This window comes from Melospiza melodia, chromosome 11 (assembly GCF_035770615.1).
Source record: "Melospiza melodia melodia isolate bMelMel2 chromosome 11, bMelMel2.pri, whole genome shotgun sequence".
Taxonomy (NCBI): domain Eukaryota; kingdom Metazoa; phylum Chordata; class Aves; order Passeriformes; family Passerellidae; genus Melospiza; species Melospiza melodia.
In genome coordinates, this window is record NC_086204.1 from 5305340 (window position 1) to 5327126 (window position 21787).

General features: G+C 43.5%; 1 protein-coding gene and 1 non-coding gene across 2 annotated transcripts in view; both read left to right on the forward strand.

Moving 5' to 3' along the window:
* Positions 1–20150, forward strand: part of COP1 (COP1 E3 ubiquitin ligase) — a 125694-nt gene extending 105544 nt beyond the window's left edge. The window contains exons 19-20 of the mRNA XM_063165413.1: positions 17093–17137; positions 19048–20150. Of these exons, the coding sequence (XP_063021483.1) occupies positions 17093–17137; positions 19048–19065 (63 nt within the window). The 3' untranslated portion in view covers positions 19066–20150. The remainder of the gene's footprint in view (positions 1–17092; positions 17138–19047) is intronic.
* LOC134423390 (small Cajal body-specific RNA 3) lies at positions 3130–3265 on the forward strand. The gene has a single exon (XR_010029100.1). It is a non-coding gene; the product is annotated as a small Cajal body-specific RNA 3 (non-coding RNA).
* Positions 20151–21787: the final 1637 nt, after the last annotated feature.

Genomic DNA, 21787 nt, shown 5'->3' on the forward strand with positions numbered 1-21787 from the left:
ATCCTTCATTAAAATAGGTTAATAGTTCTTCTCTGTATGTCTTGCTTCACAACTTGCACATTAGCTCCAGCATTTGAAAAGATAAAATTGGACCAGCAAAAAGAAGAGAGAAAATTAGTGAAAATGAAATACAAATATCCTTATTTACTACAAAAGGATGCCGTTGGCTTTCTGTTTTACCCAGGCTCATTCTTTGCTTGACAATGCAACAGAAGAAATTTAAATTGTGGGAAATGCATAAAAAAGATATGGTTGTGGGGAAATTGGAAGTAGGACAGGATTTAGCAACTTCTCTTCTGCTGTTATAACAGGCAGCAGCCAGCATTGGGAGCTTGGGCGTTTTCTTTGTTTCAAAACATAAGAATAATATACATATTTAGCTTTCCAAAAGTAAACAAAGGCTCAGAGGTTTAAGAAGAATATTGCTTTGGAGATTGCTTTCAGATAAATGTTTCTGAATGTACTGTTACAGGTGAAGGGATGCAATTTGGCCGCATCTTTCCCAGCATATCCTGAATGTGAACTCAGTCCCTTTCTGTGCCTCCTGGCCACCTCTGCTGCCACCCCTCCTCTTCCTCTCATAATTCCCTTTAGTTTTCCCTAAACATCAGAGATGCCTGAGCATGGCAGCAGGAACAAGGACAGTCTCCTCTTCAGCCCGCCAGTAAATTTTTGGATTTTGCTATTCATTGTGAACCTGTGAATTATCCATTCTGGAGTGAGATGGGGAGTTAAGAAAACTCTTTTATCATATAGGTTTTTTAAGTTTCTGCTGTTTTTCTTTGCAAACAGATTGGAAGTTTATAATATACTTTCAGTCTGGCTGAGGCTTCTGTATTGATTTCAGGTAACACATGAATGTGAAATTTGAGCCCAGCTCATCACATATCAAAGTTAATGAAGTAATGAATGTGACACCAAATGCCAGTGTCTCTGTCTCCTTATCCCCACAAACACATACTGTGTATGTGCTGTGTGTGTGGCTTTGTTTATTTTAGAGGCCATTTCATGATACAGTCCTGTATCTCTTCTTGGGTGGTTTAGGTAGGGCAGGAGCTCTTTGATCATGAGCTCTTTGTGGGAGCTTTTCTCCTGCTGTTCATAGCTCTACATGCAAGTTTGCTGTGATAAGAAAGAGGTTGTGAAATCCTGACAGAGAACAGTCATTTTTATTTTCTTATGTCCCCTGTATGTTGTCCTCTATTTCTCCCCATCTCTGCTCTGGAACATTTTAAGCATCATCAGGCTCAGAGAAAAGCAGAGTACATACCACGTGCTTCAGCTCTGTGGTGTCTGTTGAGGAATGAGTCAACAGCAGCAACTCTTCAGAAACAAAATCTAAAATCAAGGGAGGATGAAGCAGATTAGCTAAAAAAAAAAAAAAAAAAAATCAAATGCCAGAAGTGTTTGTCTTCCCTCACCCTTTGTCAGCAAAGGTGGGGTTTGTATTCTAATGTTTACGTAGCTGAAGGGTACAGAAGTGCTGTCGTGCAACACAAGGGATTTTGTTCACCCCTGTAATCCCAGTAGGTAATTCTTTATATACTTGAGTCTTTTTCAACTTCCTTTTTTCTCTATTAGTCATTGGTAGCTTAATGGATTTCGTGATTGTTGAGCTCTTCTTTCTGATGCAGTATTGTTAGTCTTAGCATGCATTCAGAGTGACAGGGAGCATTAAAAATAGTCATTTCCATTTCAGATATCTAGAGATAATTTTTTTATAGCCACTGTGTGAAAATAACTTGAACACTAGCAGAATTATCTATTGTGAGAGAGATGATTTTACTTGTGAATTGGGTTTAAAGATAAAATCTGCCTACTTCCCAAGTCATGGATTTCCTATTCATTGCTCTGTTAAATTTAATCGGGAGCAAGACTTAATCCAGAACAAAGATGATTGAATTGCTCTTAAACAGTGATGTAGAACATTACCCAGATCTCACTTCAGCCTCACAGTGCTGAGAAATCACAAGCATGAGAGAGTTGCTTGTGAGTACATTATACAAAGAGAGATGCTTTTACTCATTTGCTGGCTCATTAGAAAGTGAAATGCTTTCTGGCTTTTGGAATAAAGTTGTTAGGTGGTGTAGTACAGAAAGGGTTAAATCTGTTTTGATTATTAGCTAGAAATTACTTTGGTATGCTGTAAAAAGGCTTGCTCGACTTGCAAAAGCCTCTGTTGGCTTTAAGTTCTGCCGTAAACTGAGCTGCTCCTGAGTTTGTGCAGGATGGATTGATGGATGAAGTTCCTTAATGCAGCTTTGATTCCTCTTTGAGAACCCAGGGGAGGACAAGCACCAGCACTGGGCAGCAGAGCCACAGTGTGATCCACTGCTCCCCTTTGCTGCTAGCCCCAACAAAAACATGCTTTCTAAAATTACAGTCTGTTTTTAACCTCTTGTATTCTGCCAGGAAGTGTGTACACCTGTAAGATCATCCTAAATCTCCAGTTACAGCCTGGAATGGAGTTATGATATCAACTGGATTTTGCTCTTTGAGGCCAAGGAGAGACCATGGGGGGGAAGCAGTTAAAGGATTTCCAGGCTGGGACATGGAAACTCAACAGCCCCTGTGTTCCTTTTAGGGCTCTTACCTGAGCACAGACTTATACCAGTAAAGTTTGGGAGCTGGCATTGCTTATTTCAGATGCATATACCTCATTTAAAATAATTTTTAAGAAAAGGGGATGGGTCAAGGAGTGGTGAAGCAGCATCTTGCTGTAGGTACTCTTGCAGGCAGCACACTGGCAAGCTGTTCCTGGAGTTTAGGAGTGTATTCAAGGCCAAGAAATTTAGGGAATTATTAATGGCACTGCAGCTCCAGGCTGTGCTGTTGGCTGGCAGTCACTGAGTGAGTAGGAAAGGCACTGTCAGTGCCACATTTAAGGCTTTGGGGCCTGTGAGTGTGCCCCATGCAGCATCTCTTTCTTCTGGTTAGAATAATTTTGACCTTCTGAGTTAAACTTTTCCACTTAATGATATTTTCCTATTATGTGAATCCTCTCTTCTTTGGCTTATTAGCATGCCTTACATCATGTTTCATTTAGGATTTGATACAGTCAGGAGCCCAGGATAAAAGACAGTGTATAACAGGCTGGTGTAATCATGACATTTGCTAGGACTGGAAGCTGCTGGGACCAGTTGGGACTGGTCATGGGCAAAATAAACATTTTTTTGTCCACTGTTGCAGTCTTCCTAGAGCAAAATGGAGGTCTCTGTCTGCTTTAGGACAGCCAGCTAAATCAGATCGTTCCCCTCCTTACACATGTGTTATCCTGCAATGGGAGAGCTCCTGCAGCATCCTCAGCTGCCATGTCCCACCACGTGGGGACAGCCCTTGGGCAGGATTTTGTTTGCAGCATCCACAGCTAAGGATAATTGCCAAGTGTTAATCCAGCTCAGTAGCTTAGAGCAAGACTGTAATCATAGTTATTGGGTTTTGTATTAAAATGCTCTTTTAAAAAAGTTCTTGTTAGGTTTAGCAAACTGGCTGTAAAGGTGATTGCATTCTGGTTGGAGGGATGTGCTTGAGTGGAGCAGGCTGCATGTCCTGAGATTTCCCTCCCCTCTCCATTCTTGCTGCTTCAAGAAACAGTCATTTGCTTTAAAGTCAGGTTTGCAGCTTTGATTGAAAATGACTCTGCAAAACCCCATCAGAACTGTGCATGCCACAGAGCCGCTTAAAAATAAAAATTCTAAAAGGCACCTTGAAATGTATGAACTCCCTGGGATGCCAAGGGCCATCACCTGTGGTTTGCTAGTGTCCCCAGGTAGGACCTAGTAAATCTTTGTCTGCCCAAAGAGCCCAGAAAAAAAAGGGAAGAAAGGATGGAATTGTGCTGTTTGAGGTTTGGGAATGATTATTAAGTGCTGGCCCTCTGCCTGACAGCTGTCATGGGTTTGCAGAAGTGAGACAGATCTGGGAGAGGCAGCTGCAATTGTATAGCTGGGAAGTTGGGCTTTTAATTGCTAATTAAAGTTACCATTTGCATTTGGGGCTTTCGTTTTTAAAGGATGACTTCATATTCCACAAGAAACTGCAAGCATTGTGTATTTATAGCACAGCCAAACTGGCAACTGGCTCTTGCTGCTTTGCTGGTACATCTGTATTTCACCTACTGCCTACTTTTGCTTTCCCATCTGTATTTTTTATGACTTCTGTCCTGACAGCCCTTGTTCTCCTAGTCCTTGACTCCCCTCCCGTGCAGACATATGATCCTGTAACGTTTTCCTTTTTGTCTTTATAAACAATAGGCAAGCAGTCTGATAGCACAAGTCCAAAGTCAAGGGAGCTTTGCAGATTCAACTTGACAGCTCCTCTCTGAATTATTTAAAAGCTGTAAACAAAAGAAAGCCCATCTTACAGCTTCAGGTGCCTTCTCTAGTACTGTGGAGAATGCCTGATAGGTGAATTCAGCTAATTTTGCCCGTTTAGATCTATGGGATTTAGTGGAATAGCAAATGCCATTAGAATTCAGGGGCTGCCTCCTGGTATTCCTTTGGGGAGGGTGAGTTGCAGGGAGGTGAATGAGCAAATTGAGGAGAGGGAAAGTTGGAAGGTGAATGAAAGAATAGACAATTTCTGTCTAGTATTGTCTAGAATTGTGTGTTGAGTTTGGATATTTTTTCCCCTTTCACAATCAATGAACTTGTCTTAAGACATCCTGTATTTGCTTCTGACTTTAATCTCAGTCCTTGGAGGGTTTCCTTGTTTGTTCTTTTCACATCCTTAGTTTTCAAATCTAAAATGCTTTTCTACACCTGAATGATCCAGTGATTTTTGACTTCTTGGATACATTTTAGTTGCTGGTTTCCCTCATGCTCCTGGATTCAGGAGTGTTTTAGATGGCTGAGATTAGGGAAGCAGGCAGAAGGCACAATTGAGTCCTCTAGATGATGCAAAGTTCATTATTATCTTTTGAATAGTTCATTCTACAGAATGAAGCAGGGAATATGCCATGCTTTGCATTTATTGTACTAAAGCTATAAAGCTGTACTCTCATCATTCTTGGTGCTTAAGGCACAGGTGTCTTCTCACTCCCTTCTCCCCTCAGATAAATACAATGGGGAAGCCATCAGGAGTGGGATATTGAAAGCAACTTCATGTGTATCATCTATACTCTGCATGGTTTTGTTTAATGAAGTTCTTCACTTTTTATGTACGTTATTAAAATGCAATTTACTGTATTGTCTTTATCAATACCATACAATTTTGTCATGAAAGCTGGTAGTTTGCATTGTGGCTTTACTTTGAAAACTGACCTGCAAAAATGGCTTTGAAATATCTTCTTTCAGGGATCCCAGCATCTTTCACTGTACAAAGCAAAGATCCCTGTCTTCCAAAGAGCTTTGCAGGCATGACCTGGCCACAGTTCAGGTCAGCTCCCTCTTCCATACAGTTATAATAGATTTACAGAGCCCTCAGTGGCTGTGAGCCAAGCCAGCCCTAAACCCCTTCCTGGCCACAGGTGTGTAGGAGAGGGTTCTGCTGGCTGGGGAGGATACCCTGCTCTGCTGCCCCAGCCTTACCTGTGCTGTGGGAACAGAAGAAAGGAAATGTTTGTATTAAAAACTCTATGACTTGAATTCACCCAGGGAGAAGATTTACGTATCACTGGAATTTTGGCTGCTCAAGAGAAAACTTGTGCTTATGACATGAGATGCATGCTATCAGAACCTGCCTGCAGGTCTTAGGCTCTGGCCATTTTTCTTTGCCATTCTCAAGTTTATCAACATCCCTTCTTCATTTTCCTGTGTGTCCTGGCTGGTGAAAGCTGCACCCAGGGCATTTTGGAGCAATACCTTGAGGGGACAAAGTGTCCTATTTCCCAAGCCTGGGGAGGGCCACGTGCTCTGGTCCAGCTTGCCCAGCCTTGTCTGCACTGCAGGAGGTTTCAGGTACTTTGGGCTGCTCTTGATCCTGTTATAGCATTAGCTGAAGTGGATGGTGGAGGAGAGCAGCAGACTGTGAATTCTATCAAGATTAATGGAAATTTTTGTTTTACCTTAATTAAACTTTCACTCCTCAAATCAAAGTCCTTTTTCCCAAATCAGCATATATTATAAATAGCATTAGTATAGGTATAATTTCATGAAGCTTCTCTGTGTGCTAATGTTAATGTTTGTGCCTTGAGTTTTCTCCACAAGAAACCATTTATCATTTCTTTTATCTCACCAGGTCCTGGTGGAGGTCACTTCTATGGCTCATGTGTGTTGCATAGAAAATAAAAGGAAAAAATTTATAAATGTATCTTTTATATAAATAGTGGTTTATGCAGCTACAAGCTAGGCCACCTTGCAGGAATCCTTCTCTTGTCTGTTCTTACCACCAAGCAGCCTGCAGCCCTTTGGGTGGAAGCAGCCTCCAGGGATGAGATATTTTTGCTTTCCTGGTGTGTTTCTTCCTATTGGTGTAGCCCTGCTTTCCCCACAGATGTGTAATTCCCCACACTCCCTGCCTGCAGCCTCAGCTTGAACATCTGCTGTTGTTCCCTGCCTCAGACAGCACCCTGAGTGCTGACACTTGGAACTGGGACTCTATTCCTGTTGCTATTAAATATACTGTTCTTGGCCTAACGAGAAATGAAGATTTCCATGGCTGCCAGACTTCTGGCCCATCCACTAACACAATTAGAAAGCTTGCAGATGCAGTGAAACCATCATCCTTCTTTTCCAGCTGGCATAAGCAAAACATTTAGGAGAGTTAATGTGTTTATTGAGCACTCAAGTCCCCCTGCAACATTATTTTGAGACCCACTAATGCAATGGTCAGGATTTAAATGCATGTCCAGAACTTTCCAAGTTGGTTGGTTTAGGATGCTGTTGTATCAGGATTTGGCTTTGATTTGGTGGTGGCGTCCCACTTAAAAATGGTTGGGTATGTTTAAGGGATGTTATTACAGATAAAGCATAGAAACTAAAAATGGAACAATTCAGGCTGTCCCTTTTTTGATTATCTATGTCAGATCAGACTTGGGAGTGTAGGTGGTTTTCATTAGAATGGGGCAAAAAAGCTACAACCTGCCAGAGATGAGATGTACTAGGTGGGTTTGTGTGGCAAGGTTTGGGGTGAAGGGGTGGCTTCTGTGAGAACTTTCCCAAAGTTTCCTCCCTGTCCAACAGAGCCAATGCCAGCCAGCTCCAAGATGGACGCAGTGCTAACCAAAGCTGAGCCCATCAGCAGTGCTGGCAGCACCTCTGGGATAATGTACTTAGGATGAGTTGAGAGGGAAATACTGCACAACTGCAGCAGGGAGAGAGGAGTGAGAATATGTGAGAAACAATTCTGCTGCAGACCCAGAGCTCTGTGAGGAAGGAGGGGGAGAAAGAAGCTGCTCCAGGCACAGGGAAATTCCCTGCTGCCATGGAGGACAGAGAGCAGAGACCAAGAGCTTGGGGACTCTTCCCCTTGAGGAGTGAAGGAATGGCAGAGACAATATGTGATGAGCTGATTGTGGTCCCAGTTCCTTGTCCCTCTCTGTCCCTGAGGGGGAAGTGATAGAAAAAATCAGGAGTGAAGCTAAGCCTGTGAAGAAGGAAGGGGTGGGGGGAAGGTGTTTTTAAGATTTTATTTCTCATTATTGTACTCTGATTTGATTAGATTTGCCCCAAGTTGAGCCTGTTTTGCCTGTGATGGTAATTGGAGAGTGATCTCTGCCTGTCCCCATCTTGACTCTGAGCCTGTTTGTCTCCTCTGTCCAGCTGAGGGAGGGGAGTGACAGACTGGCTTTGGTGGGCTCCTGGCTTCCAGCCTGGTCACCCCACCATGTTAGTGTTGCCCAGACAGCTTGGCTGCCCCAGATTGTTGACAGCCTACCATATAAAATGAACAGTAGCAGAGTAGGTATCCATTATCAGTTTTAAATAAATTGATTTCATGAATTTCTGCCAAAGTGTTTCCCTTTTTCTGACCCAGCCAGCCTGGCTCAGCTTGGTCCCTTCATCATTCCTGACATCACCTGTGATTAACCCATCTTCCTGTATTGATTGCCACCATCTCTGGTTGTGATGCATGAATTATTCTGTTCTTCGACTTTTGCCTTGAGGAGATGGTGTCATGTGAGGGGTTTAGGAGGGTTTTTTTCCCAGTCTATCCCACTAGCAGTGGCCAGCATGTAACCCACCAGTTACACAGCTGCAAGACCTGTCTCCAGAAGTTAGCTTGGGTCATTTAGGCATACTTGGTATGAAATTCCCCATGGGCTGGTTGAGCTGTTGAAGCACCTGGAGCTACCAGACATATACATCTAGGACCTCAGAGCAGCAGGTGAGGGTCCAGCATCCCCTGAGCTCAGGTGTCTCTGGAGGTGGGAACTGTGCTGTGGGAAGGTCATAAAGTGTCCTTCAAAACCCCCAGCTGGGGATGATGTTGGACCATGACTGCCTGTCACAATTTAGGGCTGGTTTTCAGCATGCTTGATGGCAGTGGTTTGTGCCTCAAAGGTTTTTTTTTTTGGAAAAGAATGCAACTGCAAATAAGTAAATACTACAGTTCCAACAGGAATTCTTATGGAGAGAGTTAAACCTCATTTAAACCTTCACCCCTGCCCTTTTTGTTTAACACCTCCTTGGGAACATCTGGATTAACCTTGGGCAAATCCACCAAGTGTATTGCCTCTGTTTCCCCACAATATTTCACTACCTCACCAGGGCATTTATTACACCTAATTAATGTTGTAATGTGTCTTTGGTTCCTCTGATAAAACATGTGGCGCGAATGCAAAGTTGTTTTTACTGATTGGATTGTTAATTAAATGTGCACATATAAATGATTTATTGGCATTAGAGAACTAAGACTTAATAATTTAAAATATTAACATCAAGGTGGTTGGATCAATTTTAAGCCTGTTATCATTCAGCTATTTAGAGACTGAAGCAAATGACACTGGGAAAGGAGAGGAAACTGCTGTAAGCAGGATTGTCAAAGGTGAATTCACTAGAGAAGGAAGAGGAGATGGAAAGATGTACCTAGTACTGTGGAAGAGGCAGCTGAAACCAACAACAGAGTGCTGAAAGTAAGGTTTTGATGAGAAATGCTATGCCAGGGACAACGATCTCAGAAATATAAAAGTCCTGAAGAATATGGGACAGATGGTCTTGGAAAGATCCAAGTGTTCTTGCACAAGTAAGAGAATTGCTGATTTGAGTGTGAAGATGATTTGAAAGAGGGAGCTGAGGAGTGTTAGGTACAGTTGAGCTGGAAGAGAGATCACTGACTTGGAAGACGAAGGAAGAAGAATAGAGAAGATAAGAGAGGTGGGAGAAGCACACCATGAGTTTGAAAGAGGCACAACAAAACCATCTGATCTGAAGCAGGGCTTTAGCAGATGGAAGTTTGCCTTTCACAGTAGGAGTAAAGGGAGTGTGCTGCAAATTAAAGAAGACCAAGCAGCTGGAATAGAATCCTAGAATATCATGAGTTGGAAGGGACCCACAGGAATCATGAAGTCCAACTCCTGGCCCTGCACAGGACACCCTGACAACCCTACCACATGCCTCAGAGTGTTGTCCAAACACATCCTGAGCCCTGTCAGGCTTGCTGCTGTGACCACCTCCCTGAGGACCCTGTTCCAGTGCCCAGCCATCTTCTGGGGGGAAAACCTTTCTCTTCATAAGTCTCCCTGCATCCATTCCTTCCCAGTGCAGCAGCTGGGAGCTGTGCTCCATGCTGTGCTTTGGGACTGGGCTGCACAGCTCTGGTGTTTGTAGGGTGGATTGCTTGTCTTATCTAATTCAGGGTAGCTTGAACAGAAAAGCCTTTTCACATTCTGCTGATTTCTGTTTACAGCTCTGATCCCTGATGGTTTGCCACTGGTCTGCACAAAATCAAAATCTAAAAGTACCAGATTTAGATGATATGTGTGAATACTCTCGTGCAGCAGATTGGTGGCTGTTTCTCCAGATTGTGTATTTTGTTCCTGATGTGAGTTTGGAAGGGAACATATGCAATGGCAATATTAATGATAACACCCTGAGGCTTGGTTTTGCCCCACAGTGCACTGCTGGGCAGGGCAGCCTGACCTTGGCTAGGGAGAGATTAAATACATCACCTCCAGCATGATGTAATGACTGACTGCAACAAACAATAGAAGGGAAAGGGGGGAGACACTGGCAGGAGGAATGCAGGTCTTAAACCATGCCATTGTCAAGCAGTGTATGGCATTGCGTTGCCAGATGAATATTTAGGAGTTTTAAGTCTTTAAAGAATTGATGCTAAAAGCTGTCTTCACTAAAGTAATGCCTTGCCATTTCGTGTGGTTTAGCAATATTGATATTAATGTTGTTGTATGTTTATGTATATGGTTTTTGAATGCTTATTGTAAGCTGTATTTATATACTGCTGCCATTTCCTTCAAGGTCTTGACCACATTGTTTATGGGGAGCATCTGATATCCCAGGATTTATGACTATAGGAACAAGTAACTTTAGACACCCTGTCACAGATAAATGGGCAGTGGAACTCAATATTCCTACACAGAGAGGAGGGGAAGACTTGTGCTTTGGAGGTGCAGGGTTAACACCAGAGTAATTTGGTTTTAACTTATGTTTCCCTGCCTTGCCTGTTGGGGGAGTGTGCAGCAGCTGTTGTAGCTGTGGATCTTGCTTTGCAGTAGATGCAGAATAATAAGTGTCTAATGAGATTTTCTCATCTTGGATTCTTGGATAAATTAGATGCTCATCAATAGCAGTTTTGTTCTAGAATGACTAAATTGCAGAGGCAGTAATATATCAGCAGTACCTGGGGTGGGCTTTGCTGGCTGGCTCTCCTGCCTTTGCAGAGCTTTCTTTGTGTTCTCCCCATCAACCTCATTGGCCTCCATTTCCATCTTGAATTCAGAAGATGGCATAGAAACGAGGAAATTGATGGCTGTGTACAGCACTGGAAATGTGTGTACTTTGATTTTCTTCTAGCCCTGACTTATTTGCCTTGTTGATATTGTTTTTTGAGAGCTACATGCAGGAATGAAAAGGGCATGTTAAGAAGAAGGGGTTTCTCACTTGGCTGAGAGATAGCTTACTGCTTATTTGAGTGTGTCATTGGAACAAGCCTTGCTGCTCTCCTCAGGGCACCCCTCAGCTGTGAATACAGACCTGGGGATGTCTGATAACAAATAAGCTTCCAGTTACACAGTGTTGTCTTCTTCTGGGTTGGATCTGAATAGAAGGAGAAAAATGCATTGTAAAATCCAAAATGAGAAGATTGCTTCAGGGAGTAGGAAGAAGAGCTGTAGTCATGTGTATTGAGTTGCAGGTAGAAATACCAGATGTGGAAGTGTCAGAAAACTTTAATAAAGGCATCCCAGGTACAGAGATTAAAGTTTGGAATTGCTGAAAAACAAAGGAAGGAATGCAAGGAGATGCTGAATTTCTACCTGGGCAGATTTCCTAGTGAGATGCAATTCATTTGATGTGGAAGCTGCAAACTCTGCATGATGCAGGATGATGAAAACACTAATTTGTTTGAAAACTTTTTTCTAAAAAGCTTTCCAGTGTGCCCATGAATTCTGACATAAGAAGAAACTATATGTATGTGTATATGATTGCAGGCAAGCCCTTCTACAGAAAGTGAGTCAAAGCAGTGCCATAATCTTTAAATCTGTGGCTTAACATTTTAGGAAATATCCTTATTATGCTGGGTGGGTATAATTGTGTAGTATTTGTGAACTTGAAAACCCAAAAGATTTGTGTATTTGCAGCTGGATCTAGAAAGAAGCACAGACAGCGCCTTTTTCACATGGATTGAGTTTTCTTTTTGCTGGGGGCCAGATAAGCCTAAAGCCTAAAGAGGCTTTATCTGTGTACAAAGGAATTACCTTCAGAATTAGATAAAAATACTGTTTCTAAGGATTAAAAGACACAGTTCGGGTGTGCGTGTTCTGTTCCAGGTTTAATACCTAAAGAGTTGGGTGTTGCTGCTCCTAAAATATTTTGGTATAACATCTTTTATATGTTACACCTTGTTCTGTAAAGAAGCACTTGGTGTAAAGTAATTAATTTCTGCTTGAGCCTGGTGTTCACAGTATAGATAATAAATATTCCTTTACATTTGCTCAGAAGGGATTAATGTTAGGTGAGTGTGATGGCATAGAAAACAAATTGTGGTTTACAGGGATAGAGGGTTGTGCACCACTTCAACCAACCCACTGTGCACCTTTCATTGGTAACAGTTGTATCACAAGAATGGGGAAAAAAACCAAAATTTGCACATTGTCCCCCTGGGAAGGGATCTAATCAGTTCAGCTTTTCAAAACCTCTTGATTTTTGTACACTGGACATTTAATTGTGTTTCCTGGGTTAGAATTTGTAATTTTCTTTCAAAAACAAAAAGCTGATTTGTGTCATACTGCAAGAAAATAACCAGGGCTCAGGAGAATTAGAGTGAAAAGCCATTAGAATCTGCTAATTACAAGATGAAGAGCAGTCAAGCAGTGGTGGTCTATTGGGGAACCACTTTTGCACATTTAGATGTGTAGAAAGACTTTGTGTGTGACATTGATGGGAAAAGTTTTGGTGAAATATGTCTTGCAGATAGCCTGCAGCTCAATCCTAAAAGCCAGCAGCAGAGTAATAGTTGCCACCTTCAGTAAGGAAGGAGTAAATTTACTTAAATAATGGAGTTTCTGTACAAACAGCACTAGATTTAGTTCAACTATATACTTTTATTCTACCTGTAAATAACAGAAGACAATTGAGTGCAAGCTTTCTCACCCAAGTGATTTTCCCACTGATTCAACAGCTTTGCTTAATTAGGCTCCAGCTCCTTGGAATAAGTGTTGGAAACACAGCCATTTGTTAGCCAAAACATCTGCTGGGGAGGGAAGGTGAGAAGTTGTTAATTTAAAATAAGATCTTTAAGAACCCTAGCTCTGAATCCATAGAACAAACCTAGCTGAAAATCCAGGAAATTGATGCTTACCTGAGTGATGGCTGTGCTGGAAGTTTGAGGTAAATCTCCTTTATTTGTGTAGAATAAGTGGCATAACAAAGAAGTGCAAAGATTATGGCCTGTAGTTGTTTACAATATGGTGAAAGAACCAAAAATTATTTCCAGTCCTTCATGTGAAAAAATGTGCACATATAACATCCATCCTAAGGAATGATCTCTTCAGCTTTTCCTTCTGATTTCCACTTCAAGGATTGATATGTGTGGGATAACAAGGGAGGAATAGTCTCAGTAAGGATTGTATTCAAGGGAAAAAAAATTGCTAGTGATTTGTGCTCATCTCTTTTGAGACCTTTTGGGACAGGTTTGATGTCAACAGAGGAAGACTAAAATGCTCAGCTATGATTTTGCACAAGCCCACTGGTGAGAGGGATGTGCAGCTGCAGTGAGGCAGCTTTACTGGTGAGGAGGAGTAGTAGAGAGGAGCCCTGGAGGGTGGAGGGTCTGTCCAGAGCTTTTCTTCACTCCCTGCAGGTACTGGAGGGTGGAGAGTCTGTCCAGAGCCTTTCCTCACTCCCTGGAGCTGAGCCCACTTGGGTATCACTGGGTGTCTCTTCAAGGAGATGTGTGTGGGGTTTCCCAGTTGTTCATCTGGTGTCCTCTCCTCCCAGCAAGATTTTCTTACACAAGGATGTAAAGGAGTGGAAAAGCTCCAACCTCAGCTGTCATTGAGTCCCTGTTGCACTGCAGCAGCTCTGACAACTTCTGAGTTGTTCAGCTGAGTTTCTTCAAACCTCACAAAACATCCAGAGCATTTCTGATTGTCTTAATGTTGACTACTCTTGCATGAATAGCAGCAGTCAGGCAGACTTTAATTCTCCTCTGTTCCTTTCCTGTACAAATTGCTTCCCCAGGGCCATCCAAAATAGGGCTCATCTTGGAGGGAAGGAAATCAGTGTGCTTCAAAATCCAGCTGTCACCAGGTGAATAATTCCTTTGAATGATGATTCTAGCAGGTATCTCATATCCTCTGGAAGGTCCTAAACTTGATTTTGTTTTTCATTGCCATCAAGAATGTGCTGCAAAAAATTTCTCTTTTTTTGGTGCAATCAGTGAAAGTCCCTTCAAATCCCATGGGGGAATGCTCTAAAATTACTGTGGGTCCAGCAGTCATATTCAGACTGGAGAAACAGGGATGTGTCAGGTTCAGAGGTGCTCCTGTCAGGTCTGTCTTTGCACTCAAGACCAATTTACTGCCTCATTTTACATAATGGAACCTCCTTGTGAATATCCAGCCTGTGTGATAACAGAGATTCGTGATGGTGTCAAGTCCTTCCCATGTCAGGGAACTGCCCTTCAGATTTCCCCTAATAGTGTCTCTGCAGTCCAATAAAAAAAAAAGGCAGGAAGTTTTTTCATAGCTCTTAGCACAGAACTTCAGCCCTGGAGCATGTTAGAGCAGTTCTGGAGCTGCACCCTATATTAACATGAATCCTGACATGCACCCACCTCTGCCAATTAGATTTTTAAATTCATATGTAACACTAAAAGACAAGAAGATGCATAATTTTGATGTCCCCAGAGCTTTTTTTCTATTGCCTTAAGAGGACCAAGATTCTAAAGGTTGAGATTAGCAGCCACACAGAACAAAACGTTTCTGTTTGCCAGGCAGTAAACCTTAATCTATCAATCTTTGCTATGTTTGTTCATTTTTCTTCTTCAGTCTTCTTTTAGCAAAAGCAGCTTGTTCTTTCTGCCTCTCCTGCTAAGAGGGGCTGCAGGTGCAAAAAAATCTTCTCATGGGAGAAGATTCATGTGTAGAAGAGTCATTTTAATGACTGCTTTCTTCAGAGCAGGATTACTCACTTGGGCTGGGTCTCCCACATTCCCAGTGCCTCTGCTTTGGGATTTGCTGGCTCCTGCAAGCAGCAGAAATGGAAGGGATGAGTAAGGCCAGTCTTTAAACCTTCTTGCCCTGCACAAAAACACAACACAAATTGATGATGGTGAAGTAGAACATGCAGCCACAATGGATGGTGAGGCCTTGCTTTTCATGCCTCAGTGCTACAGGTAGTCACAGAAGTGTGTTTGGGGAAATAGGTGTTCTGCCAGTTCAGAGGTGATGGTGCTTTTCTTTCCATTCCTACATGTCCTGGCAAAAAGATTGGTTTCATGTGCACACAGCTACAAACCTGCAGATCTAAACAACTTCATGTCTTCTCTAGGTGTTTAACACATTGAGTGTATTGATTGTTTTACAGGCTACACAAAAGGAAGTGAATTGTCTCTTTGGAGGATTAAAAACAAGTTACTTAGCTGTGTTCCTGGAGAAGCAGTGCTGGAGTGCCTTAACAAGCAAATCACTGTTCGGTGACAGATTTGGTGCTAATTTTGCTGCTGTCTGCTCCTGTTTGCATCTCATGGTTGTGGATGAAAGCAGCAGAGCAGTGATTAGCTCAGACCCTGCTGAAAAAAACCCCAGCACCCAGGGGCTTCTGAAGAACAAGGGAGTGAGAGTAAATTACCCTCTGGCATTTTTATTTTATTTAGGAGGTAAATCTGTTCATTGGAACAGAGTTCATTTCCAGTGGCACCCCAGCAGACTGCAGCAGCAGGGTGAATTGCCAGTCACTCACAGTGCAAACAGGAATCACTCAAACCCTGCATCATCTGCACTCAGGGGTTCAGATTTCCTGCATTGCACAGTAGATTTCTGCTGGTCCCTCTCATTTGCTTCCAAAATCCTATCAGGCATCCTGGTCCCTGTTTCAGTGCCCAGATAATATTTATATATATTAAAATCAACCCCCCACAGTGGGTTTTGATTTTAATGTTGTTAACCAGAAGCTAAGTTCACTGCATTAGATTCTTAGCCACCAAATTAAAAGAAATTGCAGTATATTCTTCCTTTGAGGTTATACTTTCTTTTCAGGAGCTTAGACTTGGAGGATCATTAGTGAGATGATATCAGGAGTTTTAACTAATCCTCTAATGATTGTACCAGGGTGAACAAATCTGTCTGTGTCAGTTTGCCCAGTGGTCCACCACAAGGCTATTCTTACCTGATAAATGGATTTTCACACTGAAGGGGATTTTTCTTCCTTTGTCCCAAATCCTGAGGCTGTGCAAAGTCCTGAAGTTCACGGTGAGGCAGCACAGGGGCTGTGCTGAGCTGCCTTCCCACTCCCTTCACAGCAGGGCGTGTTCTAGTCACTGAGTTCATTAAAAATGCATGTGCTAAGCATGGGATAATTACAGCAAGTTTGTCTGGGGATGGGGAGCAGCAGTGAGAGAAATTTCAAAACGTGTCTCAGAGAAGATATCAGCTGTCTTGAGAGAAAGCAGGTCTCCATGGGCGGTGCAACAGCGTGTGTGTCTGCTGGAGTGAGGATGGCTGCAGGTCACCCCTCTGGGAGCACTGCTCCTCCCCACATCTCTGGGGCTCTTGCCAGCACCCCAGTGCTTGTGTGTGTATTTTGGATTGGATTTTGGCTGGGGAGGGTGCATCTGTGCTTGCTGGTCACATGAGGAATGCAGTCTGGAGAGAAGATGCTCTCTCTTCTCCAGCATCTGCCTGGGGCTTGCCTGACTGATGCAGCAGACCATTAATTTGCAGTCAAGCAGGATATCTCCAAATGCAACTCCATCAATTGGCAGGAGGTAAATAGATGCTGCCTCTCTGCTTAAGGCAGGGCTGGAGCCCTCTCTGTTTATCTTCCCTTTCAAACTGGGTGCATCTGCTATTGCTCTCTAGTCTCTTCTCCTCTTTGTTTTACTCATCTGAAGCCTCTTGGCCTCGGAGCTAGAGGGGTTTTGTAACGGTAATTAGCTGGTTTAGTTAGGGTGCTGGAGATCTTTGTCCATGTGCTGCCAAAAGATGAAATAACCATTATTTTTATTAGTCCACCTCACAGGGAGGCTATGAGAATTAATTCATGTTTGTAAATTGCTTTGGAGATTTAAAGCTCTGTACAAGCACTAAGGATTATTGCTTTCTAATTCTTCAAGGTAGTGTAACTTATAAAGACTTGTAGCCTTGAATGCATCTTGGATATAGGAAGAGTTGATCCCTTTGAAATTAGATATACTTCTAATGTTTAAGATAAAAATAACTACTCTGCTGCTTCATCCAAAAAAAAAAAAAAAAAAAAAAAAAGAGGGAGGAAAAGCAATGGCAGCTTCTGATAGTGCCTCTTTTTTTTTTTTCCAGGAGTCCAACGTGCTTATTGCTGCTAACAGTCAGGGTACAATTAAGGTAAGTTATTTTACACATCTTGCATTTAAACACTTGAATCTGTTGATAGTAAAGAGCAAGGTAAGAGACACTGAACAGCCAGGAGAAACCATTAGAGGAGGTCATCCTGGCTGTGGAGGTGTGCAATTTAAATGATGTATTTGCCTGTGGCACACAGTGGAGTGAGCGGGCTCACCCCAGCAGTGAGACCAGTTGCAGTGAGGTGTGGAAGAGTTGCTGGTGGCCATCCAGCCCCTGCTGCTGCTGCTCCCTGGGGTCCTGGCAGCACTGAGGGCCTTGCACAGGCACCTCCCCAGGCTGAGGGGCTCCCATGGCAGCACAGGCTGTGTTAACTCACCAGCATTAACCCAAGGCTGTGCTCTGGCTGCTGCAGAGGCAGCAGGGCTGAAAGCTGAGCTCCTGGTGTGCAGCTGGCTGGAGCAGCACTGAAATGAGCAGGGATGCTCCCTGCCTTTGACTCTGGTGCTCAGACGGGTGGTAACAGACAGCAGCTGCCAGCACAAGGTTTTGTGAAAGCATCAGCCTTCCCTGTGCACAGTACCAGGTTCTCAGCTCTTTAATTAAGTCTTCCAGAGTGTCTATTCAATGTATTTCTGTCTGTGGAATGTCAAATGAATGTCTGTGGAGAAGACTGTCCTTCTTTATGTCTGTGTCAGTCAAGCAAAACCAGTGCCCAAGGCAGTGCCAAACTCAGCCCAAATCCAGGACTTTATCCCACATTCTGCACAGCAGCACTGACCTCTCCCCCATGCTGTTAGGTTTGGTGCTTAATGCCCTAAGCTTGTAGCCCAAGCCCCTGGCAGCATTCTGGAGCTGCTGGTAAAGGCATTTACATGCTGTGTGCGGAGTTTTACACTGCATTGTCACTGTCACAAGGCTGAGGTCCTGATTGTCCCTCACATCCCTGTGGCAGTAGCAGTTCTCTAGAGCCTTACCAGAGCTGCTGCTCTGAACCTGGGAAAATCACCAAAAATACAAGACTGGTGAGAGGCCTGAGTGGTCTGTGTTTAATTGCATGTCAAGATTTTTCCCCCACTTTTTTAGGAGACAAGGGGCTGGGTTGCTCCTGCTGTTGCAGCATGTGATGCTGTAGCCTCTCATTCATAGGGGATTTGTTTATATATCGTGTTTTGGAATTGGTTGGTAGTTACTTTGGTCAGCTACTCCTTAGGAAAATGGACAAAATGCACAGAAGCTTTTGATATTTTGAAGTGAATCCAGCAGCAAGTGCAGTGATTAGAGAGGAGAGGTTTTGCTCATGCACTTTGCTTGTTAATGAGAGAAGGTAGACAGAGAGCAATGTGCAGACAGCCAGGGCTGTCAGAACTCTGGTATCTCCATTTGCCTTTGGCAGCAGGAAGGTGGGATGGTGTGGGAAAGGCTTTGGTGTGCCCAGACCCACCCCACTTTGGGGACAGATGCCATCCTGGGCATCACCCATGAGCTACAGCTCTAGAGCTTTTCCCAGGGATGCCAAATCAGGTTCATGCAGACTCTGGCAGCCCCACAGTCACTTTTGTGTGCTGTCTCTAGCCCATGCCTTCAGATGCTGCTGTTCCATCCCAGTCTGCACAAGGGAAACAAGAGCACAGAGGGCTGGAATGACAAAAGCTCTGATCTCTGTTACAAGATTCCCAAGAGCTGTGTGACTGAGATGAGGGGATATGAGGCAGCTGTGGATGGTTTTGCTTCGTGGCTAATTTATCATCACACAAGCAGACATCAAAATTGGGATGCTTGCCAAGTGCTTTTCCCATCTGTGGGATATTATTGCATGCTGGTAAATAAAGGGTAAGGGGTGGAGATGAGATAGAAGGGTCAGTCCTGTCTTAGAGATCTATATGCTGACATAGGAAATTATAAATGTCATATATTTCTATTCTAAATGTCTCATCTTCCTTACTAACCAGGTACTGGAGCTGGTATGAAGGGTTTTCTCTCAAGGCATGAGGTACTTGGTCCTGCTGATATGCTTCAGTATTCATCTGGGAACCACAGTGGGACAAGAAACCAAAACCACCTTGATGTTCCTCCCCAGAACGATCATGTTTGGGTTTTTTTCCATTTCTGGACTTCCTAGGACATTTTGAGGCACTGGTAACACCAGGAAGCTGTCTGCCATCAACATTAACTCCACAGACTTTGCTAGTGGTGGTGGTATGGTTGTCTAATTTTTATGATAGGAAAACAAATTCTTTTAAATAAAAACAAAAAGGAATAATAAAATTTATTGAGCCACAAGCTGAAGCTGGAAGATTGTCTTGTTGCATAAGAGAACAGATTTTCTTGTGAAGGGAGCTCACAGGAGCGCACAGGGCTGTCCTCAGCTGCACATCTCCAGTTACTTTCATCTGGACTCTTCCTCCCCACTGGAAAAAGAAAGTCTCTAAGCCTTACGTGGACATGCAAGCAATCCACTTTGAAATCCCATCATGATACAGTTCTGTTGTTCCTTTGATTTATTAATTCTTTTTTAGATGCATTATATGTTGAGAAATGTCACCGAGGTTGACACCACTGGAGACTGAAGTCTTCTAGTCATCCAGAAGAGAAGGACACCTTCCCTTCCCTCCTCTCCTTAGACCCCTTCCTTGCCCCAAAGGGGCAGTTTCAAAGGAGAGGATGAAGCTGTCCTCCTGTCCATGTGGGCCACCAGCAAGGTGCTGAGATGAGGGAGCTGCAGTTCCTGGGACCTGGACTGAGCTTGCCAAGACAGCGTGGGATGAAGATCTGCCTCCCACTCACCTGGCTGTGTGTGACTATCTCAGCTGGAGGAGGAAGCTTCCAGATCCAGTTACCAAAGCCCTGCACCACTCAATCACCTGTGTGGTCTGGTTGTGTTTGCCCCTCTCTGCACACCATGGAAGCCAAGCATTTTGAATGTTGGAACAAGAGAGGGGATGGAGTTGGTTTGTAACGTGTTTCAGAGCCATGATATAAGTAGCCTTATTTTTAATGGTCATGCATACACTTAATTGTACATATGGAGGGGGAATAAACCATGAAGCTGAGAGTTGTTGTTGCTTTTTTGGCAGGATAGCAGAGCAGGTAAGAAGGTGCAGATGGTCCTCATGAGCAGCAACCAGGTTAAACTGTCAGGATTGCTGCCAGAATTTATTAAGCTCCCAAGTGCATTTGGTGGGCATGGCATCTTTTCCCTGCCATGGTGTCAGAGGTGCAATGCAGACAGTGATACCTGTGGGAAGTGTTTTGTTCTGCAAACAGAATCCTCTTCCATTCACTCACTGCAGAATGTGTCTTCTTCATGCCACAGGGGCTGGGATTGATGCAGGGACTTTGCTCAGGTCTCTTGTCCTGCACATGTTATAAGGCTGACTCTGACTTCCCAGGAGGATTGTGTAATCTCCTCACACCTTTTGGGCACAGAGCAGGGAAGAAGAGCAAGGATGCTCTTGAGGATATGAGTAAAGAAGCAGGGTGAAGCCTTGTGGCAGAACTGGGGACAGGTCCTGTCCTGGTTCAGTGCTGGTGCATGTTTCTAGGGGGGCATCTGTGCTCCTTCAAAGGTAGGAGGATGTGGGACACACCACCAGTAGCATCTGGAGAGTGTCCTGTGGGGAGAAAAGTGATGCTGAGCTCCAGTGGTTCTCAAATGCTGCATTCTGGTTTTCTTCCATGATTTCTGGTGTGTCAGTGCAGGGGAAAGTGAGGAGAGAAGAGAGCACAGCAGCTTGTGTCCTGCTCGGGAGTGCTACCTGCAGCTCTCCCTTGTATGAGTAACCTGAGTCACTGTGGCAGAAGAAAACAAAATTGGTTCCTTCTGCCTGATGGCAGCTGTCTGACACATCCCACTGAGCATAGTTTGATTTCCATTTTGCTGCATTTTAAGAGAATTTGGTGTGGAGTGTCTGTGCTGACATCCTCCCCGGCCAGCCCTCTCCAAAGCAGGCTGATGTGTGTGATGATCCATTACCTTTGCTCTTCCTGCTTCCCCTGCTTTCAGGTGTGGGTCTCTCCCAGCCTCTGCCTTGTTTATCAGTGCCTATTTATTTATTTTGCAAACTGCCCTGGCTGCTGTGGTACCCCAGCCTGTTGGCAGGTGAGCTCATTCCTTCTCTCCCCCCACTTGAAGATCCTCTGTTTTTTAAATTGAAATTGCTCTGACAAAGCCAAGATCTTTAAAACAGAAGAAAAAAAGCATCTGTTTTGAATGCTGTAAGGTTATTCCTTGAATTGAACAGGGAAAGATGTTTAACACTGGCTGCCTTTATTTTTTCAGTTTTCATTCTGTTTCAATCAAGATAAAATGCAAATTTGGTGTCTGGCCCTAATTAGAAACACAGCAGCTCATAAACACAAGTTGATGGCAATTTTTTGCCTCTGTCTCTTTGTCACAAGAGGTAATGCTCCTTATTTTAATCCCCTTAATTTTCTTGCCTTCAGGTAACTCTTCACAGTTGACAAATTAAGTCGCATATAATTACTGTAATTTTGTTTGGTTTTTTTTAAACAGCATGTGGTCAATATTTTTCTTTAATTAGTCACCAATTCAGCAAATGGTTCCTGTCAGGTTTTCAGCTTTTTTAGAGTTGGGGGGTGATTGACTTTGGGAGGGATGTGCAGAGGTCTTTGATCCAACCCCCAGTGCAGAACAGAGCTTACTCCAAGCTGGATGAAGTTGCTTCAGGG